Source organism: Populus alba, chromosome 9 (genome assembly GCF_005239225.2).
Source record: "Populus alba chromosome 9, ASM523922v2, whole genome shotgun sequence".
In the NCBI taxonomy this organism is placed as follows: Eukaryota; Viridiplantae; Streptophyta; class Magnoliopsida; order Malpighiales; family Salicaceae; genus Populus; species Populus alba.
The window spans coordinates 7,986,684-8,006,601 of record NC_133292.1 but is presented as its reverse complement, the minus strand read 5'-3'; the positions used below and the strand labels follow the sequence as shown (position 1 = coordinate 8,006,601).

At 35.7% G+C, this 19,918-nt stretch overlaps 3 protein-coding genes and 2 non-coding genes across 8 annotated transcripts; 2 read left to right on the top strand and 3 right to left on the bottom strand.

The window, feature by feature from the left end:
• Positions 1–1,173: 1,173 nt before the first annotated feature.
• Positions 1,174–5,493, bottom strand: LOC118059083 (magnesium transporter MRS2-3). Its single transcript, XM_035071899.2, has 6 exons — positions 4,992–5,493; positions 4,018–4,254; positions 3,749–3,877; positions 3,407–3,570; positions 3,071–3,305; positions 1,174–1,657 (listed from the first exon to the last, which is right to left on the bottom strand). Exons 1-6 carry the CDS (start codon positions 5,403–5,405, stop codon positions 1,367–1,369), a joined length of 1,470 nt encoding a protein of 489 aa, XP_034927790.1. The 5' UTR covers positions 5,406–5,493; the 3' UTR covers positions 1,174–1,366.
• Positions 5,494–8,316: 2,823 nt separating this feature from the next.
• LOC118059232 (U6 spliceosomal RNA) lies at positions 8,317–8,419 on the top strand. Its single transcript, XR_004689277.1, has one exon. It is a non-coding gene; the product is annotated as a U6 spliceosomal RNA (small nuclear RNA).
• A 567-nt stretch (positions 8,420–8,986) lies between these two features.
• On the bottom strand, positions 8,987–12,088 carry LOC118059082 (senescence-associated carboxylesterase 101). Of its 2 annotated transcripts, none has more exons than XM_073411314.1 (5): positions 12,012–12,088; positions 11,809–11,931; positions 11,246–11,615; positions 10,196–10,762; positions 8,987–9,934 (listed from the first exon to the last, which is right to left on the bottom strand). In XM_073411314.1, exons 1-5 carry the CDS (start codon positions 12,071–12,073, stop codon positions 9,113–9,115), a joined length of 1,944 nt encoding a protein of 647 aa, XP_073267415.1. In that variant the 5' UTR covers positions 12,074–12,088; the 3' UTR covers positions 8,987–9,112. The 2 variants fall into 2 exon arrangements, with proteins under 2 accessions (XP_073267415.1, XP_073267416.1); XM_073411315.1 differs by having other exon boundaries at positions 8,987–9,931.
• A 1,579-nt stretch (positions 12,089–13,667) lies between these two features.
• LOC118059238 (U6 spliceosomal RNA) lies at positions 13,668–13,770 on the top strand. Its single transcript, XR_004689283.1, has one exon. It is a non-coding gene; the product is annotated as a U6 spliceosomal RNA (small nuclear RNA).
• Positions 13,771–14,337: 567 nt separating this feature from the next.
• On the bottom strand, positions 14,338–18,058 carry LOC118059081 (senescence-associated carboxylesterase 101). Of its 3 annotated transcripts, none has more exons than XM_035071894.2 (5): positions 17,725–18,058; positions 17,551–17,646; positions 16,608–16,977; positions 15,549–16,115; positions 14,338–15,285 (listed from the first exon to the last, which is right to left on the bottom strand). In XM_035071894.2, the coding sequence occupies exons 2-5, from the start codon at positions 17,580–17,582 to the stop codon at positions 14,464–14,466; spliced, it is 1,791 nt and encodes a 596-aa protein (XP_034927785.1). In that variant the 5' UTR covers positions 17,583–17,646; positions 17,725–18,058; the 3' UTR covers positions 14,338–14,463. The 3 variants fall into 3 exon arrangements, with proteins under 3 accessions (XP_034927785.1, XP_034927784.1, XP_034927786.1); XM_035071893.2 differs by having other exon boundaries at positions 17,551–17,620; XM_035071895.2 differs by having other exon boundaries at positions 14,338–15,282; positions 17,551–17,620.
• Positions 18,059–19,918: the final 1,860 nt, after the last annotated feature.

The window sequence follows — 19,918 nt, the reverse complement described above, 5'->3', positions numbered from 1 at the left end:
GAAATAACATGTCGGGGTTTTCTTGTTGTAAAACTTACCTTCCTTTCCATAGCTAAGAGTTTTTTTTATTTTCTAAAAAATTATTGTTTACATTTTAAATCAAAATAATTTGAGAGAAGTTTTCAGCCTTGAAATGATGAAGCTTCTTAATCATTTTGGAGAGGATCTCCACCCTGCCATCTACTTTTCTTACAACTCTGATAATTCATCAAACACAACCAGCAAGTTCCCTGTTGGCTTCAACCATGATCGAGGGACATGATACCTAAAAAATTACAAATCATTTGTCAGTTACATGAATGACTCTGAGAATCCAACAAGAAAAGTCTTTTTTTTTTATTTTCCTTCTCACCATCTCTAGGAAGCCTCGCCACAACCCAGCTTTGAAAAAGTAATACCTCATCTGACATGAAAAAGATTGCAATTTGGAACGTAGAGCTGATTTTACACTACGCAGCAAGTTCTAGTACAATTCATCCTTACTATTTAAGAGGCATTGAGCTTAATTGTTCCACCTGAGAGAGTCTATTATTACAAGGCCTGAAGCAGGATTCTAAGAACACAAGTACATGCAAGAATGGGAAGATCGCAGGGAAGCAGAGGGCTCATGTCTGAAGAGAGAATCTAGTTGCAGAATGTCTACCACATATATGATAAAAATCCTAAACAAAAGGCAATCTTATATAATTATGGCAGCTTTGTAATTTGAACTCTAAAAATAATAAAAAGGTAATTTTCCACCATATAACAATTTTATAGTTTTACATCATTAATTGAAGTATAATAACAATCTTATAAATAATTTTATTTTTTTTTATTGATTTATAAACTATAATTTTTAAAAAATTAAAAACAAAGTAATTTTTTTCAAAAAAATAAAAGTAATTTTTCTTTTTTAATTGCCTTTTAATTTTAAACGTTGGAACACCTCATGCAGTCATCAAAACCACCAAACGGCGCCACAGAGGAGCTACAAAAAGTGTCGATCAAGAGAAACCCACAAACCAGTGACATGGTGACAATGAAGGGTTATTAGCCTTGGGGAGGGAAATACTTTACAACCGCTTAGGGAGGAGGAGCAGCTCGGAAACCTCCGGAAAGTGATATTGTGCGAAGACAGTCGTGCATACTTTTTTCCTGGAGGAAAGATGGAGATGGAAAAAGGCACGAGCATTGCATAGAGAAGTGACATGTCGTATCATTCAACCTTTAAATTTCCATGAAGAGCTAGGCCACCCTTGACAAGCAAAGTGGTTTGACAACTGCCTGGTAAAAACAGTACATTAACGTATTCAGAGTAAATAACTACGTATTATACAACAGCCGCTTGTAGTTTTGCTTATAATACAGTAAAATACATAGCAGGTCAGTTGTCTAACAGCCGCTTGTGCTTGCACCAGGCAATGGCAATCACATACAAAAATACGACCCCACTAGTGCCACCAGCAACAGTCCATAGAAACTTTGGCATTCCTGTTTGTACTTCTTTGAACAGCTCGATTTTGATATTCATGCCTAAGATACCGACGACGACGACAAAGCAGCTCACCACTAAGGTTGCTGTTGTCAACATAACCCCCATTTGCAGGAGATGATTCTGTTTGTCATCCAGCATAATGTTGATGTAGTCCTCTGTGTCATCAACGTACTCCCTCAGCTTCATGACCATCAAATGACATGGAAAAGAAAAGGTTAAATAGCAGCCACAGAGAAAATTAATTATAACCTTAGAAACGATACAAAGTTCAGTATCACAAGTTTCTAGCATACTTTCGCTAATGACATATAATGGGAAAGGATGTTAAGTATTTTTTATGGTTCAGTCATGTGCAACATTGCATCGTTATGGAAACATCACAGGCAAGCAACACAAATAGAATGCTCATACTCTACTCTGTCATTGGCCCTGACTTTTCAAATCAAAGTTAGGGCTGTTTGACATGTCCAAGCTGTTAAATAATATTTATTTAATCTTATTTATTAATGGTAGAATAGTATTTTTCAGTTTAACCTATATATAATTTCTTTGTATTTAGGTTAACTCCAAGCATTCATAATAAACAGATGCATTCATGATAAACAGATCATTGAGAATTCTAGCTTCCTTTTGTGTTTGATCTTAGTTATTTTATCATGGCATTAGAGCTGGTTTCATGGAACGTAACTTAATCTCAACCCAGCTGTTATACCTTAATGAAGGTCATGCACAATACCCCTCAGCAAAATACACTGTTCAATTCACTCTTGAGAGTGGCATCATACGAATTTATACTGAGAGTGGTATAGCAAACCTAAACTGGCAACTCATACTCAAGACCCATAAGGACAGACTTCATAAGAATCTTTCAATTTACTGGACATCTAGGAAATCTAGTTCGTTAAGATCCTGCATCAACCTTCATCAAGAAGGTTTATGTGGTTGTATGCATATCTTGCACTCATCAAATTCTTCTCTGGTCATTCTGAGATATGGATTCTTGCTAAGGCAAGCTGCTGATAGAAAAAAGCTAAGAGCATTCAAGCCATCAGCCTCAAGATCTCTTAACAATCTTTGTTCCATTTACTCTTGTGCCCTAAGTCAGGTAAACACTTCACTTCTCCTATGCTATATCTAACAACTGAAGATAGTTCTACATTTAATGAGTCCTCTCTACAGTGTGGGCCCTACCGGTTCAGTTTCAAAACTCTGGGAAATAGCTAAACTTGTAGCATCACATCTAGTAGCATCATTTGCTTTTGTGTTTCATTGGATGGGAGACCTAGACACAGATTGGCACAGTGAGCACTAACAAGTTACAATGACAGCAAATGAGTAAAGAGCTTCATGTACTGGAAGCATCAAAGGTATTTGCGGTGCTCTATGCTTGTTTGCAAAAGAATACATTGCAGTTACACCATTAAAATTTCAACTAGGAGGACTCAACATAATAATTTGCGCTCGTAAACATCTGGATATGGGAGCACGTCATATGGAGTGTGGACCTTGTCCACAACAAAAATCAGAAAGATAAGAACAGATGGTGCCAATGGACTGTGCAGAAGAACCAAGTGGAAAAATTAAGTTGCATACCGTGGATAAGTTGTTCAATGTGCCATCAATTTGTACAAAGTACGCCTCCAGGAGCATTTCTAGCTCCTCTACATTGAGATGCTTGCTTATAGCACTTCGAGTTGTACTAGTATGGGTATGGCTGTATCTGCCAAGTCCATTAGGTGCAGTAAACAGATGATCATGTTCATTATCAATGTTGTTAATATCATCCTTGTGGCTAGCAAGGGCTCCCAATGACACCTCAGCAGGGATGCTGATGCAAAATAATGAGAATTTTTCAACAAAAAGATAGCTTAGCAAACAAGAGGGAAAAAATTGAGAACGTTTAGGATGAGTGATTAAATTATTAGGCACCTGTCATCTGAGTCTGCTTGAAGCTCATCATCATCCATGTCATTTCCCTCATTTAAAGAGGAAGTTGAAGAATCTTCAAGCTGTTGCTGAACCAGCTTTTCTGTCAGATACAACTCCACCATGTCTTCATCATCATCCAGCAAGTGTTCTAATTCATCCCTAACCTGGACATTACATGCCTGGTCAATTACAGTAACATAAGAGAGCTTTATGTAAATCTTTTGGAGCACAGAACTTTTAAAACTTCTTAAACTTGCAAACCAGGTAGCAATTCATATCAGCCTATTACCCCATGCTATAATAAAATAAAGGTACTGACAAAAAACTTAAGCATCATCAAACCTTTTGAACTCGGCCAGTTATTGCAACCAAACGACTTTTAATCTGGCGGACACGTTCTAAATTGAGAGTACTGATCTTTGAAGTCAGCTTATCCAACGCTGGATGCGCCTCTTGCTCCAGTGTTTTTGCCTGCATAAGAAATGGAAAGGGGGAAGGAAATAATTAGAGCAGGGATTTTAATGCTGCCAGAAAGTTATCAGCCTTGAGATTAAGGTTATTAGATTCATTTTGTAAGAAAACCTATCCAAAAAGTAGTTGCGTATGCTCACTTCACTTTCTAAGCAACTGCACGCAGCCTCAAGGCATGCTTCCAATGCAACAAACTCAAATGGAAGAACCTTTGATCCATCTCGATTCTCGAGACCCTGTTTCCCTTCTGCCTTAATTCCCTCATTGCAATCCTCAAAATGTGAAAAGCCTACTGGACTTTTTTCAGGAATTGAACCCTTGAAATCAGGCTCTTCCACACGACAAGGAGTTGCCTTAGAATGATCACCATTTCCCTCCTAAACAAAACCGAAAAAATTTATGAAAAAGAAAGAATATGACAGTTCAAAATATATTCAAAAGAAAGTAAACAATAGAGAACCATAGGAACATATGATTTTAATAATAGTAAGAAAGAAACAAATCAAATATATCTCTTGAATTGAAGCTTCAAAAATCTTATTTGCTATCGAATCATGCTTAGATTTTAGATCTTTGATTGGCAAAAAGAAATTTACCAACTAAATTTTTACTTGTAAATACTAGACCTGTTCCAAATTGTTTTGCAAGGAATTTAATTGAAAAACAAACAGTTAATCGACACATCACTTCCAATGTATTTCATGCAGAAGTCAAAATAACTTCAGAATAAGACTCTCCAGTTAATGCCTCATTCTCACTCACCACTCAATATTAACCCATCTTTCAAATTCAATTAACAATTACAAATCTTACTTGCAATGTCAGTTTTATTCAGCTATGCCGACATTTCCAATCCAACTTTAAGTGTGACCATTCTAAATGCCCTCATTATTTCCTAATTAAGAGGGGAAAATCCCTGCAAATTTGCACATCAACTTAATAAACACAAGCAAATTAGAATGGCATTCCTTGTATGCTCTTGTTTGAAATCCAATGAAACTAGCAGCAACACAAACTCTCATAAGAAATCCCACATTAAACAAACACAAAAAGTCAATCACTCTAGACCAAATCAAAACAATCAATGAAACAAAAAAAGAACACACAGTAAAACCTGAGCTTTAGTAGCGTGATAATGAAAAATCAACCTCCTCTGCAACTCTTCAACAAATGGAGTGACAGAAGGGTCTCTAGAATTCAACAACAAAACCTCTTGTGCTGTAATAATCGCCTTAATATGCTCCAAATTAATAACAATCGCTCTCTCTCGACCCAAAACAGTAGATGGGTAAGAAAGTAACGGGTCAAGGATCCGAAGGTCGCGAGCAGGAAGGCCAGTTCGGCGCATGATGGCGTGCTTACCAGCTTCCTCTACCTGGGCCTGGCCTGTTGAGTCCAATAAGAGCCAGGGTCGGACCCCTGTTCCTTTTTTGCGAGAGGATGGGACAGGGACGGTGAGAGAGGTTGTGGCTGGCGCGGGACGGGCCATCGGGTCCTGGTGTGGTGGTGTTTGTGGGCGAGATGTCATGGTTGTGGTGAACTGGTGGGTGGAAGTGGGGTGGGGGTGTTATACTTTGAGTTTAATGTGTGAGACAAGATGGATGGTTTGGGGAGGGGAGTATCCCTCCTTAATTTAATGTCACCTTATTATTAATAATTAATTGGTCAACGAATTTTACATCATCTTTTTTTCTCTGTTGGAGTATTATCATTGTTTTTTTAATGGATTGGTATTTTGGACAAGGTTGGAGAATGATCTCTCGTCTTTAAATAAAAAAAAATCACTAATTGAACTCCTCAAATGTAATTTAATTAGTTAAATCTTAAATTAACTTTTTAATATCACGAGTTAAGAGTTCAAAATATTCATAATTTACGCGGACAGCCTGAAGATGGGGGGGGGGGGGGGTTAGCATCTGGTGAATTTGAAATAAAATAGAACTCGAAATGTGAAAAGGAGAATTAAAGGTGTGTTTCGAAGGCGGTATAAATCATGATTTTAAATATTTTAAATTTTTTTATTTAAAATATATTTTTTATATATATTCAGATTATTTTAATATGTTGATATTACAAAAATATAAAAAAAAATTATTTTTAAATAAAAAAACATTTTAAACCACTACCTTTATCCCAATTCCAAACAAATTTTTAAAAACAGAGATACTAAGCTAATGACTTGAACATAAACAAAATCATGATTTCAATTATAAATGTTTGAAAATATTGTAATGGTAGTTTTTTTAAGTATTTTGTATTTAAAATATATTAAAATAAAATTATTTTTAATACAAACATATTAAAATAATAAAAAACATAAAAAATATTAATTTTAAATAAAAATAATTTTTCAAAAATTACCTAACCCCCTTTTAAATTACAATATCAAACGAAAGCTTAATCGTCAAATTCAGAGATTCTAACCTATCAGGGGTACCGACATATGGGATAAGCATGTCATGATCGCCATTGATATTCATGTTGAAACAATGGTCTGGACTGCAACAAAATGGGAAACTTCAAAATAATTTGGGCGAAGCATTCATTACCTGTAAACTAGAGCTCGATTCGCTTTCTTGCTCAGTTCCGATGGCAGCCACCAGTACTTTTGACGTTTACCGAATAGGCTGAGGTCTTGCTGCATCTTTTCCGATCCTTTTTAGTTCCCTGGCTATGATTTTCAAATGTTTTTTGTTTTTTGAGCAGAATTATTTGGAGTCTGGATGCTAATACTTTATAGAGCTAGCGTACCTTGCGAACACGAAGAGCATCCTGAACAGTTCTATCATTAGCCCACAAATAGATGGACACATACTCTCATAATTCTACAAATCCAATAAGCTGGTTGACGACCAACCTCTGAATAGCTTGCAATGGTTTTTACGCGTAAGAGAGCAAAAACAGGAGAGAGAAAAGCATGGAGAAAGAGTTCAATTTACCCGGCACCATGATCCAGGATTAGGGTGGCTTGATAGCAGAGTATCAGTGTCATCGTCTCTAAGAAGCTTGCAACTAGGTTCCAGTATTTGTGCAGTCCAAACTTTTCAAATGCACTGAAATTCAAAAGAGAGGTCATTTTCATGCTGACAAACTTTATGCATGATGCAGAATATATATATATATATATATATATATATATATATATATATATATATATCAAGCTTTGATTTATGAATTAATTACCCACCTCCTTGATGGCTAGTTTATCTTCCATACATGATGCATTGCTTTGGTCTGGATTCAAGCACTCACCCTTGCAATTTTTCTTGAAGGACTAGAACAGGCGTAAGAGTTTTTTTTTTTTTTTTTTCTTTTCTTTTATAAGAATTAGCTAGCTGCGGCTAGAGAGTTAAGAGCAGAGCAGAGCAAAGAGAGGGGAAGTTACCTCATAGAGTTCATCTGATATAAGCTTTTTCAGGTGAACAAATGGAACTATTGAATCGGTGTCGATCTCATCATCTGTAACTGGGTTTCCGAGCACATATCCCTGAGCCCCAACATTTCTTGTCAAATAAAAAGTAAACTAAAGCAAATTAAGGCAATTTTGGACTTAATTATTATTTTTGGCTTGGGGCAATTCTCAGTCGTAGGTTAAATAATTTTGTCTTGTTCTAACAAGGATGGATAGGTAAGTTGCAGATGTATTACCATCCCATTTTCGACATAACGAGGCCCAAAACACCTAATTGAGGTTATGCCCCTGAAGGCAATTATGGAGTTGCAAAATGGATACTGAAGTTATATTGTTTTTGCGGTTTAACAAGAATTTTGAAGTATTTTTTTATTTGAAAAAAATACCAAATTAATACTTTATAAGTTTTTATTTTAAAGTTTCTATATTTTATAAAAAATATCATGTATTGCATTACTAAATACACTAAAAACATTGGTGTTTTGTGTTGAATGCGTAGCTCATGTCGTTGCTAATAATAGATAAATGGTAATTAAATGAGGATGTTTAAAAGTGCAATAATTATTTTTTAAAGTAAAAAAAAAATTAAAATATATGTTTTCTATGTAGTTTTAGTTTTACTTTCTCTCTCCATTAAATAGCTATAGATCACAAAGTGAAAGTCTTAATTTATAGGTTTTATTTGAGGTATAAAGATCTAATTCAGCATGCATAAGCTAGCTTGAGATATACACTCTATCTAGAAAAAATAAAAAATTTCTGTCTGCATCTCAATTTTTTTTTAAAAAAATAAAAATAAAAAAGCGCGTGGATTCAAAATTTGGGCGAGTACAAAGCCCATCTAATATAAAAACAGCACACGCGAATTGATTTTGTATCACGTGAAAGAGACGGCACCACAAGTCAGGAGGATGACGTGTGTAAGCCAAAGGAGTGACGTTTATTAGTTGGGATCGAACTAAATCCCACATCGACTAGCTACACGGAAACACGAGTCGTTATGAACACAGAGAAGCGATGGTCGCTCGTCTCTTCGGAGACATCTGATAAAATTGGAACGATACAGAGAAGATTAGCATGGCCCCTGCGCAAGGATGACACGCACAAATCGAGAAATGGTCCAAATTTTTTTTTTTTTTTTTTTTTTTGCCTTCTTCCTCCTCCTTCCATGTTTGTTCGGCGTAGGAATTCGCAATCAACAGGTCAGCAGACATCTTCCTTTGTTTCTGTTTTGTTGCGAAACATTCACCATTTCTTGCTATGAATTAGACAGTGTGTTTGTTGATATGTATTTCTCGCATATATCTATTTCTGTTGAATTCATCCAATTATTCACGTATGGGACCGCTTTCAACGATGGATGTCAACAACACACGATTTTAATTGTTTAATTCTGTGACTTCTACTCCCTCTGTGTGTGTGAATAGATTAGTATTCTGGATTGCAGACACTTCGGAGCGCTTCCTGTTTCATCTGATAATCTAAAGGTTAGAAGAACATACAGTCTTTTTCGATGCTACCCTTACCTTTTTAGGTGAATGGTAAAAAATTATAACCTTTTTTCAGTTTCTCTAGAACTTAAATCGCCTTGTGTTTGTTGTTTGAGCTCTGCACCAACTCAATAATCCTGTCCTTCCCTCATTCTTACCAGTAATGTTATGGAGTAGAACATTAATGAATTGTTTGAACAGAAAAGATTAAAATAAAGAAACAAGTACGATTGTACCATTTGTTATTTGGCCTAATAGCAACTACAAATTCTTGTGCAGTAATACAATCCATAAGAACGTTAAACAATTTATTCATTCTTGAATACTAAAAGTCTAAAACTGCCCCCTTTTATATTGGAGATAACTGCCTTTCTTCATGAAGTCAGTGAGAGGAGAATTATGGGATGTTTCAATGATTCCCTGAAAGTCTTTCCACCATTTCGTAAAACTGCTTTTTTCCAAGAAAATCTCAGGAGACACCGCATAGTTATTAATTTGGTCCATCACATATTGCTCGAAAGTATTCAGAAACTCTCTCGCTGACTGTTTCTCTGAAGTACTGGAGGTTTCATCCCTCAACAATTTGCAAGAAATGAGAGCCTCCTCCACTTTCATCCAAAAGCAAGAATCCTCTGTTAGAATACCAGCCACACTTTGTTTCTTCTTATCATTTGGTGGGCCTGCAAGTTTTTCTGTCTGCTCCTTTTGCCATTGCTCCAGCAGAATATAATGTCTGGATCTTCCATGAGTTAGATAGTCTCGTTTCCCAGTCTGTCTATAGTATTCAGCAATGTCAAGTGGTTCAACCATTCTTCTATAATTTGTTCCAGCGAAAAGCCATGTCTCCCGCATAAATGCTCCTTCTTTCTGGGGTTTTCGCGCAAAGTCCTCCACCATTTTTTTCCAGTAATCGGAGAGAACTTTCTTGTGCTTGGTAACCTCGCTATCTCTTTTGAAGTGCGGGTTCTTGTAACTATCATAGTAGCCTACCCCCCTTGCCTTGCTGTCTTTCTTGTACCATTCTAAGTTGGCCATTCTTATCTTAACCATGTTTAGTTTTTCGTTCAGGTCAATAGCCTTCATTTGTTGTGCCATTTGATTTTCGTGTCTTTCCAATTCTGAAATAAGATCATTGATGCTGTTGTTCTGCTGCTGCTGAATTTAAACGGAATTGCCATTAGTTATTTGAAAAACTAGAAGAAGGTAGCTAAAAAACTAGCTGAACTTGGGTTATTAAAGGGAAAAAATAATTGCCAATTTATATAATGATCACTCTAGTTATGCCTTGGCCTGAAGTTTTGAAGGACCATAGGATCATCAAAATAGTGAGATTGAGTTGTTTGTGAAGATCATCAATCAATGTTGTGAAGAAACTTTGTGCAATTATATTTCATTGGGAAAAACGGTGCTAGTTACCTGAGCAGTTATTTCAAATCCAATGGCTTTCAGTTGTAAAATCATCCCTGGCCGAAGTGAAGGCGTAACTGGTTGGCCAAGTTGTGAATTATCCTTCATGATAAGCCCCGACTTCAGATGCTTCACTGTTCCGCTATAATCATCAATCCCCATTTCTTCAGCGGAAACTGGAGTTATTGTGCTTTTCAATAACCTTGAAACCACTTCAGGGTCATCAACACAGTTGCATCCCAGCTCAGAACAGAAGAAATATGTACCGAAAGGCTTGTACTGAGGATTAGGCTGTGAAGTTATCAAAATTCTTGGGGATAGGTCCTTGAAGGCAGCAACGTGTAGAAAACAAGAATTCCACTGCGAATGTTCTGAGATGGCTCGTTGGAGGCCTTGGTCGCCTATAAGGGGTGAACCAAAAGTGATGCAGAAGGGGTGTTGATTTCTTCCGGCTGTCTTTTTTATGTTGTCTAACAACCATAGAGTAAAGAGAGAAGCAACTGTTCCTCCAAGAGAATGTCCAGTAACAATCAACCGAGAGTTCACTAGTAATTCTTCAGTCGTCGAATCATGGATCTGACATGATACAGTACGTTATTGAATCGAAGTCTTAGTTATAAATACTTGAAAAAATTACTGCATTTCTTCAGATTAATTATTTAGGAATGCTAATTTGCCTATACCCATTAAGTAACTGATATTTAATAGATGAAATGTTTTTAAATAATTGATCTATTTGTAAATTATCATTTCATTATTCATAAACTATTTGCAAATTATAAAAAAATATATATACAATGGTGAGATCACACGAGAAGAGAGTTGTTGTGAGATGGGCGTCCTAAATATTAACTCGTTACTAAAAGCAAGGAGCTGGTATTCTTGTCTTCTACCAACTTAAAATGCGATCATGCTACAAAGAAGCAATAATAAATTATCCCACATCACTAAAAAAGAGATCTGATGGCTAGGTACTCTCCATTAATGATAATAAAAAAAAAAAGACCCAGATAAAAGCAGATGGAAAAAAACTCAAAAGATAGCAGGGAAGAAGAGTACTTGATCTTTGAGTTGAGAGAGCTCCGGAAAATAGTCCTTAAAAAGGTTTATTGCAACTCTAAGAATGGAGAAGGACGGATTGCCATTGGAGCGTAGGAAGTCGAAGAGAGGAAACTTCTGCTCCTTGAGAGTTGATGATGAAACCAAATCTCCTCCTTGTAAAATATGGTCTTTTGTACAGAGAGGTGAAGTGGCAAAAGCTATGATGGTGCAATTCGATTGTTGAACAAGTTTGTGTCTTACAGACAAAGTGCTGGACAATTGTTGATGTGGATTGGTTTCTGCGTGCAGGTCCTCTATGGCATCACATGAAAGCTGGAGCAGGTCGGCGTTGACCACCAAGTCTGCCAAATCTAGCCCGCTGATACATCTGCAAACAAGAACAAAACCACACAGGAACAAGACGAAAGCTTAATCGTCAAATTCAGAGATTCTAACCTGTCAGGGGTACCGACATATGGGATAAGCATGTCATGATCGCCATTGATATTCATGTTGAAACAATGGTCTGGACTGCAACAAAATGGGAAACTTCAAAATAATTTGGGCGAAGCATTCATTACCTGTAAACTAGAGCTCGATTCGCTTTCTTGCTCAAGTTCCGATGGCAGCCACCAGTACTTTTGACGTTTACCGAATAGGCTGAGGTCTTGCTGCATCTTTTCCGATCCTTTTTAGTTCCCTGGCTGTGATTTTCAAATGTTTTTGGTTTTTTGAGCAGAATTATTTGGAGTCTGGATGCTAATACTTTAAAGAGCTAGCGTACCTTGCGAACACGAAGAGCATCTTGAACAGTTCTGTCATTAGCCCACATATAGATGGACACATACTCTCATAATTCTACAAATCCAATAAGCTGGTTGACGACCAACCTCTGAACAGCTTGCAATGGTTTTTATGCGTAAGAGAGCAAAAACAGGAGAGAGAAAAGCATGGAGAAAGAGTTCAATTTACCCGGCACCATGATCCAGGATTAGGGTGGCTTGATAGCAGAGTATCAGTGTCATCGTCTCTAAGAAGCTTGCAACTAGGTTCCAGTATTTGTGCAGTCCAAACTTTTCCAATGCACTGAAATTCAAAAGAGAGGTCATTTTCCATGCTGACAAACTTTATGCATGATGCAGAATATATATATATATATATATATATATATCAAGCTTTGATTTATGAATTAATTACCCACCTACTTGATGGCTAGTTTATCTTCCATACATGATGCATTGCTTTGGTCTGGATTCAAGCACTCACCCTTGCAATTTTTCTTGAAGGACTAGAACAGGCGTAAGAGTTTTTTTTTTTTCTTTTATAAGAATTAGCTAGCTGCGGCTAGAGAGTTAAGAGCAGAGCAGAGCAAAGAGAGGGGAAGTTACCTCATAGAGTTCATCTGATATAAGCTTTTTCAGGTGAACAAATGGAACTATTGAATCGGTGTCGATCTCATCATCTGTAACTGGGTTTCCGAGCACATATCCCTGAGCCCCAACATTTCTTGTCAAATAAAAAGTAAACTAAAGCAAATTAAGGCAATTGTGGACTTAATTATTATTTTTGGCTTGGGGCAATTCTCAGTCGTAGGTTAAATAATTTTGTCTTGTTCTAACAAGGATGGATAGGTAAGTTGCAGATGTATAATCATCCCATTTTCGACGTAACGAGGCCCAAAACACCTAATTGAGGTTATGCCCCTGAAGGCAATTATGGAGTTGCAAAATGGATACTGAAGTTATATTGTTTTTGCGGTTTAACAAGAATTTTGAAGTATTTTTTTATTTGAAAAAAATACCAAATTAATACTTTATAAGTTTTTATTTTAAAGTTTCTATATTTTATAAAAAATATCATGTATGCATTACTAAATACACTAAAAACGTTGGTGTTTTGTGTTGAATGCGTAGCTCATGTCGTTGCTAATAATAGATAAATGGTAATTAAATGAGGATGTTTAAAAATGCAATAATTATTTTTTAAAGTAAAAAAAAAATTAAAATATATGTTTTCTATGTAGTTTTAGTTTGACTTTCTCTCTCCATTAAATAGCTATAGATCACAAAGTGAAAGTCTTAATTTATAGGTTTTATTTGAGGTATAAAGATCTAATTCAGCATGCATAAGCTAGCTTGAGATATACACTCTATCTAGAAAAAATAAAAAATTTCTGTCTGCATCTCAATTTTTTTTAAAAAAATAAAAATAAAAAAGCGCGTGGATTCAAAATTTGGGCGAGTACAAAGCCCATCTAATATAAAAACAGCACACGCGAATTGATTTTGTATCACGTGAAAGAGACGGCACCACAAGTCAGGAGGATGACGTGTGTAAGCCAAAGGAGTGACGTTTATTAGTTGGGATCGAACTAAATCCCACATCGACTAGCTACACGGAAACACGAGTCGTTATGAACACAGAGAAGCGATGGTCGCTCGTCTCTTCGGAGACATCTGATAAAATTGGAACGATACAGAGAAGATTAGCATGGCCCCTGCGCAAGGATGACACGCACAAATCGAGAAATGGTCCAAATTTTTTTTTTTTTTTTTTTTTTTGCCTTCTTCCTCCTCCTTCCATGTTTGTTCGGCGTAGGAATTCGCAATCAACAGGTCAGCAGACATCTTCCTTTGTTTCTGTTTTGTTGCGAAACATTCACCATTTCTTGCTATGAATTAGACAGTGTGTTTGTTGATATGTATTTCTCGCATATATCTATTTCTGTTGAATTCATCCAATTATTCACGTATGGGACCGCTTTCAACGATGGATGTCAACAACACACGATTTTAATTGTTTAATTCTGTGACTTCTACTCCCTCTGTGTGTGTGAATAGATTAGTATTCTGGATTGCAGACACTTCGGAGCGCTTCCTGTTTCATCTGATAATCTAAAGGTTAGAAGAACATACAGTCTTTTTCGATGCTACCCTTACCTTTTTAGGTGAATGGTAAAAAATTATCACCTTTTTTCAGTTTCTCTAGAACTTAAATCGCCTTGTGTTTGTTGTTTGAGCTCTGCACCAACTCAATAATCCTGTCCTTCCCTCATTCTTACCAGTAATGTTATGGAGTAGAACATTAATGATTTGTTTGAACAGAAAAGATTAAAATAAAGAAACAAGTACGATTGTACCATTTGTTATTTGGCCTAATAGCAACTACAAATTCTTGTGCAGTAATACAATCCATAAGAACGTTAAACAATTTATTCATTCTTGAATACTAAAAGTCTAAAACTGCCCCCTTTTATATTGGAGATAACTGCCTTTCTTCATGAAGTCAGTGAGAGGAGAATTATGGGATGTTTCAATGATTCCCTGAAAGTCTTTCCACCATTTCGTAAAACTGCTTTTTTCCAAGAAAATCTCAGGAGACACCGCATAGTTATTAATTTGGTCCATCACATATTGCTCGAAAGTATTCAGAAACTCTCTCGCTGACTGTTTCTCTGAAGTACTGGAGGTTTCATCCCTCAACAATTTGCAAGAAATGAGAGCCTCCTCCACTTTCATCCAAAAGCAAGAATCCTCTGTTAGAATACCAGCCACACTTTGTTTCTTCTTATCATTTGGTGGGCCTGCAAGTTTTTCTGTCTGCTCCTTTTGCCATTGCTCCAGCAGAATATAATGTCTGGATCTTCCATGAGTTAGATAGTCTCGTTTCCCAGTCTGTCTATAGTATTCAGCAATGTCAAGTGGTTCAACCATTCTTCTATAATTTGTTCCAGCGAAAAGCCATGTCTCCCGCATAAATGCTCCTTCTTTCTGGGGTTTTCGCTCAAAGTCCTCCACCAATTTTTTCCAGTAATCGGAGAGAACTTTCTTGTGCTTGGTAACCTCTCTATCTCTTTTGCAGGACAGGTTCTTGTAACTATCATAGTAGCCTGCCCCCTTAGCCTTGCAGTCTTTCTTGTACCATTCTAAGTAGGCCATTCTTATCTTAACCATGTTTAGTTTTTCGTTCAGGTCAATAGCCTTCATTTGTTGTGCCATTTGATTTTCGTGTCTTTCCAATTCTGAAATAAGATCATTGATGCTGTTGTTCTGCTGCTGCTGAATTTAAACGGAATTGCCATTAGTTATTTGAAAAACTAGAAGAAGGTAGCTAAAAAACTAGCTGAACTTGGGTTATTAAAGGGAAAAAATAATTGCCAATTTATATAATGATATCACTCTACTTATGCCTTGGCCTGAAGTTTCGAAGGACCATAGGATCATCAAAATAGTGAGATTGAGTTGTTTGTGAAGATCATCAATCAATGTTGTGAAGAAACTTTGTGCAATTATATTTTATTGGGAAAAACGGTGCTAGTTACCTGAGCAGTTATTTCAAATCCAATGGCTTTCAGTTGTAAAATCATCCCTGGCCGAAGTGAAGGCGTAACTGGTTGGCCAAGTTGTGAATTATCCTTCATGATAAGCCCCGACTTCAGATGCTTCACTGTTCCGCTATAATCATCAATCCCCATTTCTTCAGCGGAAACTGGAGTTATTGTGCTTTTCAATAACCTTGAAACCACTTCAGGGTCATCAACACAGTTGCATCCCAGCTCAGAACAGAAGAAATATGTACCGAAAGGCTTGTACTGAGGATTAGGCTGTGAAGTTATCAAAATTCTTGGGGATAGGTCCTTGAAGGCAGCAACGTGTAGAAAACAAGAATTCCACTGTGAATGTTCTGAGATGGCTCGTTGGAGGCCTTGGTCGCCTATAAGGGGTGAACCAAAAGTGATGCAGAAGGGGAGTTGATTTCTTCCGGCTGTCTTTTTTATGTTGTCTAACAACCATAGAGTAAAGAGAGAAGCAACTGTTCCTCCAAGAGAATGTCCAGTAACAATCAACCGAGAGTTCACTAGTAATTCTTCAGTCGTCGAATCATGGATCTGACATGATACAGTACGTTATTGAATCGAAGTCTTAGTTATAAATACTTGAAAAAATTACTGCATTTCTTCAGATTAATTATTTAGGAATGCTAATTTGCCTATACCCATTAAGTAACTGATATTTAATAGATGAAATGTTTTTAAATAATTGATCTATTTGTAAATTATCATTTCATTATTCATAAACTATTTGCAAATTATAAAAAAATATATATACAATGGTGAGATCACACGAGAAGAGAGTTGTTGTGAGATGGGCGTCCTAAATATTAACTCGTTACTAAAAGCAAGGAGCTGGTATTCTTGTCTTCTACCAACTTAAAATGCGATCATGCTACAAAGAAGCAATAATAAATTATCCCACATCACTAAAAAAGAGATCTGATGGCTAGATATTCTTCATTAATGATAAAAAAAAAAAAAAAAAAAAAAAGACCCAGATAAAGGCAGATGGAAAAAAAACTCAAAAGTAGCAGGGAAGAAGAGTACTTGATCTTTGAGTTGAGAGAGCTCCGGAAAATAGTCCTTAAAAAGGTTTATTGCAACTCTAAGAATGGAGAAGGACGGATTGCCATTGGAGCGTAGGAAGTCGAAGAGAGGAAACTTCTGCTCCTTGAGAGTTGATGATGAAACCAAATCTCCTCCTTGTAAAATATGGTCTTTTGTACAGAGAGGTGAAGTGGCAAAAGCTATGATGGTGCAATTCGATTGTTGAACAAGTTTGTGTCTTACAGACAGGGTGCTGGACAATTGTTGATGTGGATTGGTTTCTGCGTGCAGGTCCTCTATGGCATCACATGAAAGCTGGAGCAGGTCGGCGTTGACCACCAAGTCTGCCAAATCTAGCCCGCTGATACATCTGCAAACAAGAACAAAACCACACAGGAACAAGACGATAGCATAAGCGATTGATTTATGCGATTTTTACATACAAAATAAATTTAATTTCTTTCATAAATTCCTTTTAATCAGAAAAATATTCTCTTTTTTGGCTGCGATTTTATGTAATCTCAATTACTAATTTGAGTTTGAAACAGTCCATCGCATTCAAATTATATACTAAATCCTTGATACATTACACGAATCCCCTTAATTTAGTGAAGAATATATTAATAAATAAGAAATATGTCCTTCTTACAGGGGGAATGAATAATGTTTTTTAAAGGTTTTTACTGCAAAACAAACTTACTTTAAAAAAATGAATAAATAGTTGATTTTTTTATGTTGTTATAGGAACATATAGGATCAATCATTCAAGTCATCCGAGTTAACTTGATTGAAAAAGTCTTCTTCTTTCTTCTTCTTTTTTTTCCAGTTAAACTTCCTTCAAAAACAGTTAATGGAGTTCCTCTGCGGCCTATTCCGTTAACAATTCGGACCCTGCAACCAATAAGCTGTTCAAGAAAATCCTTAAATCATGAAGGTTCCTTACCTGGAAAAGGTGTCACAAACAGAGATGGACATGGTTTGGGATTTTTTCTCCAAGAAGTAACTGGATACCCCTGAAATTATCAGAACAAACACACGACTAAGGAAGCTTTGTACAATGGACAGTCCGAATAAATAAAGCATCGAACACCTTGTAAGCAAGGAACACAATTCTCACCTTCAGAAAAATGTTAACTATGTGAACCGTGCTTCTTGCAACAGGCAAAAGGCAACTTCTAATCTATACCTTGTCCCTGTCCCTAGAATTCCTCGCTTACAAAATCTGTATAAACTGGTGCTGCTAAATTCACCATTCTGGGAAATTAATGAGCATATCGTAATAAAGGGATGCTGCAAGTTGCCACCTATTTCCATCGAGCTTCCTAGAAAGAAAAAGAGGCCTTGCATGTGCTTTCTTGGTGTCCTATCATCGTGAACAAGAAGGTTCCAAGAAATGGACGAGCAACTCCGGTCAGTCAACTTAATTTCCTACTTACGAAGATTCGACAACGGTCTAAGAGTTTTTTTAATGAGGGGATAAATTATTAACAAATACTAAATTATATAGATATACATTAGAAATCAATTCAAAGCATATACACTAATTTATATCAAGTAAAATTAATTTAAAAATACTTTCAAAATAAAAAAAACTTACATTATAATTGTTCTTTTTGAGTTTTCGTATTTTGAAATCGCTTTATAATAGCTTCATTATCAATCTTATCGAAGATATCTTTCTCAATTGAGGAGCAATGCCTAGTGTATGTGTAAGAGAAACAATTCTTGAAAAAACATGTTTTCTACTTGATATTTTACTTACAAGTAAGTCATATAAAAATATTAAATTTTAATAAATTACTCTGCAAATGCAAGAGATGTCAAGAATAGTGGTTTTGTATGAATATTAATTTATTCCTTTATAATAAGAAAATAAATATTTAATTGATTAAATTAGTAGATTTAAACATTTATTTTAAACATATTTATATCAAAACCCATAAATTATCATAAACTCTAATATTTTTAATAACTAATTATAAAAGAATAAAATTAAAATTAAACAATGAAATAAATAAAGAAAATAAAGAAAATTTACCTAAAATATAAAGCAAATAATAAAAAAAATTAATTGCTTACCTATACTTGATGAGAAATTTGCATACGAGAGAGGCAAAGAACAACAACTCATGAAAAGAATAATGCGGCAAAAACAAGAAACAAAAAATACTCTTTGATAACTAAGGATTCCATATTTTAAAGCTGGAAGGCCCGGTACCATCAATTTAATATAAAAACAAAAAGGAAAAAGAACAAAAAATGTGGAGCTGTTTATATTTATTATATTATATTATAAGCCTATAATTATAAACAATGTAGGTTTCCTTTTTCCTTCTCTGCAGTAAATTCCTTAAACTAATTTATTAATTTTAAAAAAAAAAAAAGTTAAGGGGACAATTGCTCCTTTTTATCCCCACGTGGCTCCGCCACTGCCTGGATAGGGAGTCAATAAATTCCCAGGAGAAAGAAAATATGACCCATGTTCTTTCCTGCATGATTATAGGGCCAGGTTCAAGATCAAGTTGTGGGTAGGTGAAGCTAATTCTTGATCCATCTTCTTTCATGCATGGTTTCATGCAGCTGACCCTCCAGTGTTATATGCTGGGCTTGATTGCATATTTTCAGAATCTTCAAAGTGGGCTTGCTACTTTTGTTCAACTCTTCGGACAAATGTGCCTAAACTGGCCAGGCCCATTTATTATAAATAGTCCATCAAAAAGCCCAAAAAGGATTTTTTCTTCTTCTCATAATTTCAAAGAAACTCTACTAAATGCTCTCTTTTTTTCACATATATATATAAAAGCTGATCACACATAATATTATGTTTTTTTCACACATCTCCACAGCACACCAAATTTTAATGTATATTCATGAATGTAATTAATCAAATATAAATATGTCACGGCTTTAAAATGCTAATGACAGAAAGTTAAAAAGAGAGGTTTTACTTCTAATAATATTTTTTGAATTGAATATTAAAGTTGTGTGGAAGAATCCTCCCAATGTTAAGCTTTCTTTCAATCCCATCGGGGCCATGTTAGGTATCGGATAGAGTAGGAATAGTTTCCATTTTCTGTGCCAAGCTATTTGATGTTTTGATTCATCGAGGAAAAAAGAGACGATGAACGTTGATGGGATTAAAGTTTTTTTATTATTATTATTATTATTTATCATCTTTGTAAGAAGTACATTTAATTTTAACTAATGAAACTCATATTTCCAGCCTAAGAAACACAATCTTCATCAAAATAACAAGGCCCATCTTCCTCAATCATCCATATCTCAAAATTCCTTAGCATCTCATAATTACA

What these genes read in the sequence shown, in the direction of transcription:
- LOC118059083 (XM_035071899.2), bottom strand. Translation starts at nt 5,405, where the DNA reads ATGACATCTCGCCCACAAACACCACCACACCAGGACCCGATGGCCCGT. An exon ending in GCAGTTGCTTAGAAAGTGAA is followed by an intron (nt 3,878 to 4,017) that starts GTGAGCATACGC and finishes TTTCTTATGCAG; the next exon opens with GCAAAAACACTGGAGCAAGA. An exon ending in CAAGCAGACTCAGATGACAG is followed by an intron (nt 3,306 to 3,406) that starts GTGCCTAATAAT and finishes ATTTTGCATCAG; the next exon opens with CATCCCTGCTGAGGTGTCAT.
- LOC118059082 (XM_073411314.1), bottom strand. Translation starts at nt 12,073, where the DNA reads ATGTGTCCATCTATATGTGGGCTAATGACAGAACTGTTCAAGATGCTC. An exon ending in AATCGAGCTCTAGTTTACAG is followed by an intron (nt 11,616 to 11,808) that starts GTAATGAATGCT and finishes TCTTGTTTGCAG; the next exon opens with ATGTATCAGCGGGCTAGATT. An exon ending in GATTTGAAATAACTGCTCAG is followed by an intron (nt 9,935 to 10,195) that starts GTAACTAGCACC and finishes GTTTAAATTCAG; the next exon opens with CAGCAGCAGAACAACAGCAT.
- LOC118059081 (XM_035071894.2), bottom strand. Translation starts at nt 17,582, where the DNA reads ATGTCCATCTCTGTTTGTGACACCTTTTCCAG. An exon ending in GTTTGTGACACCTTTTCCAG is followed by an intron (nt 16,978 to 17,550) that starts GTAAGGAACCTT and finishes TCTTGTTTGCAG; the next exon opens with ATGTATCAGCGGGCTAGATT. An exon ending in GATTTGAAATAACTGCTCAG is followed by an intron (nt 15,286 to 15,548) that starts GTAACTAGCACC and finishes GTTTAAATTCAG; the next exon opens with CAGCAGCAGAACAACAGCAT.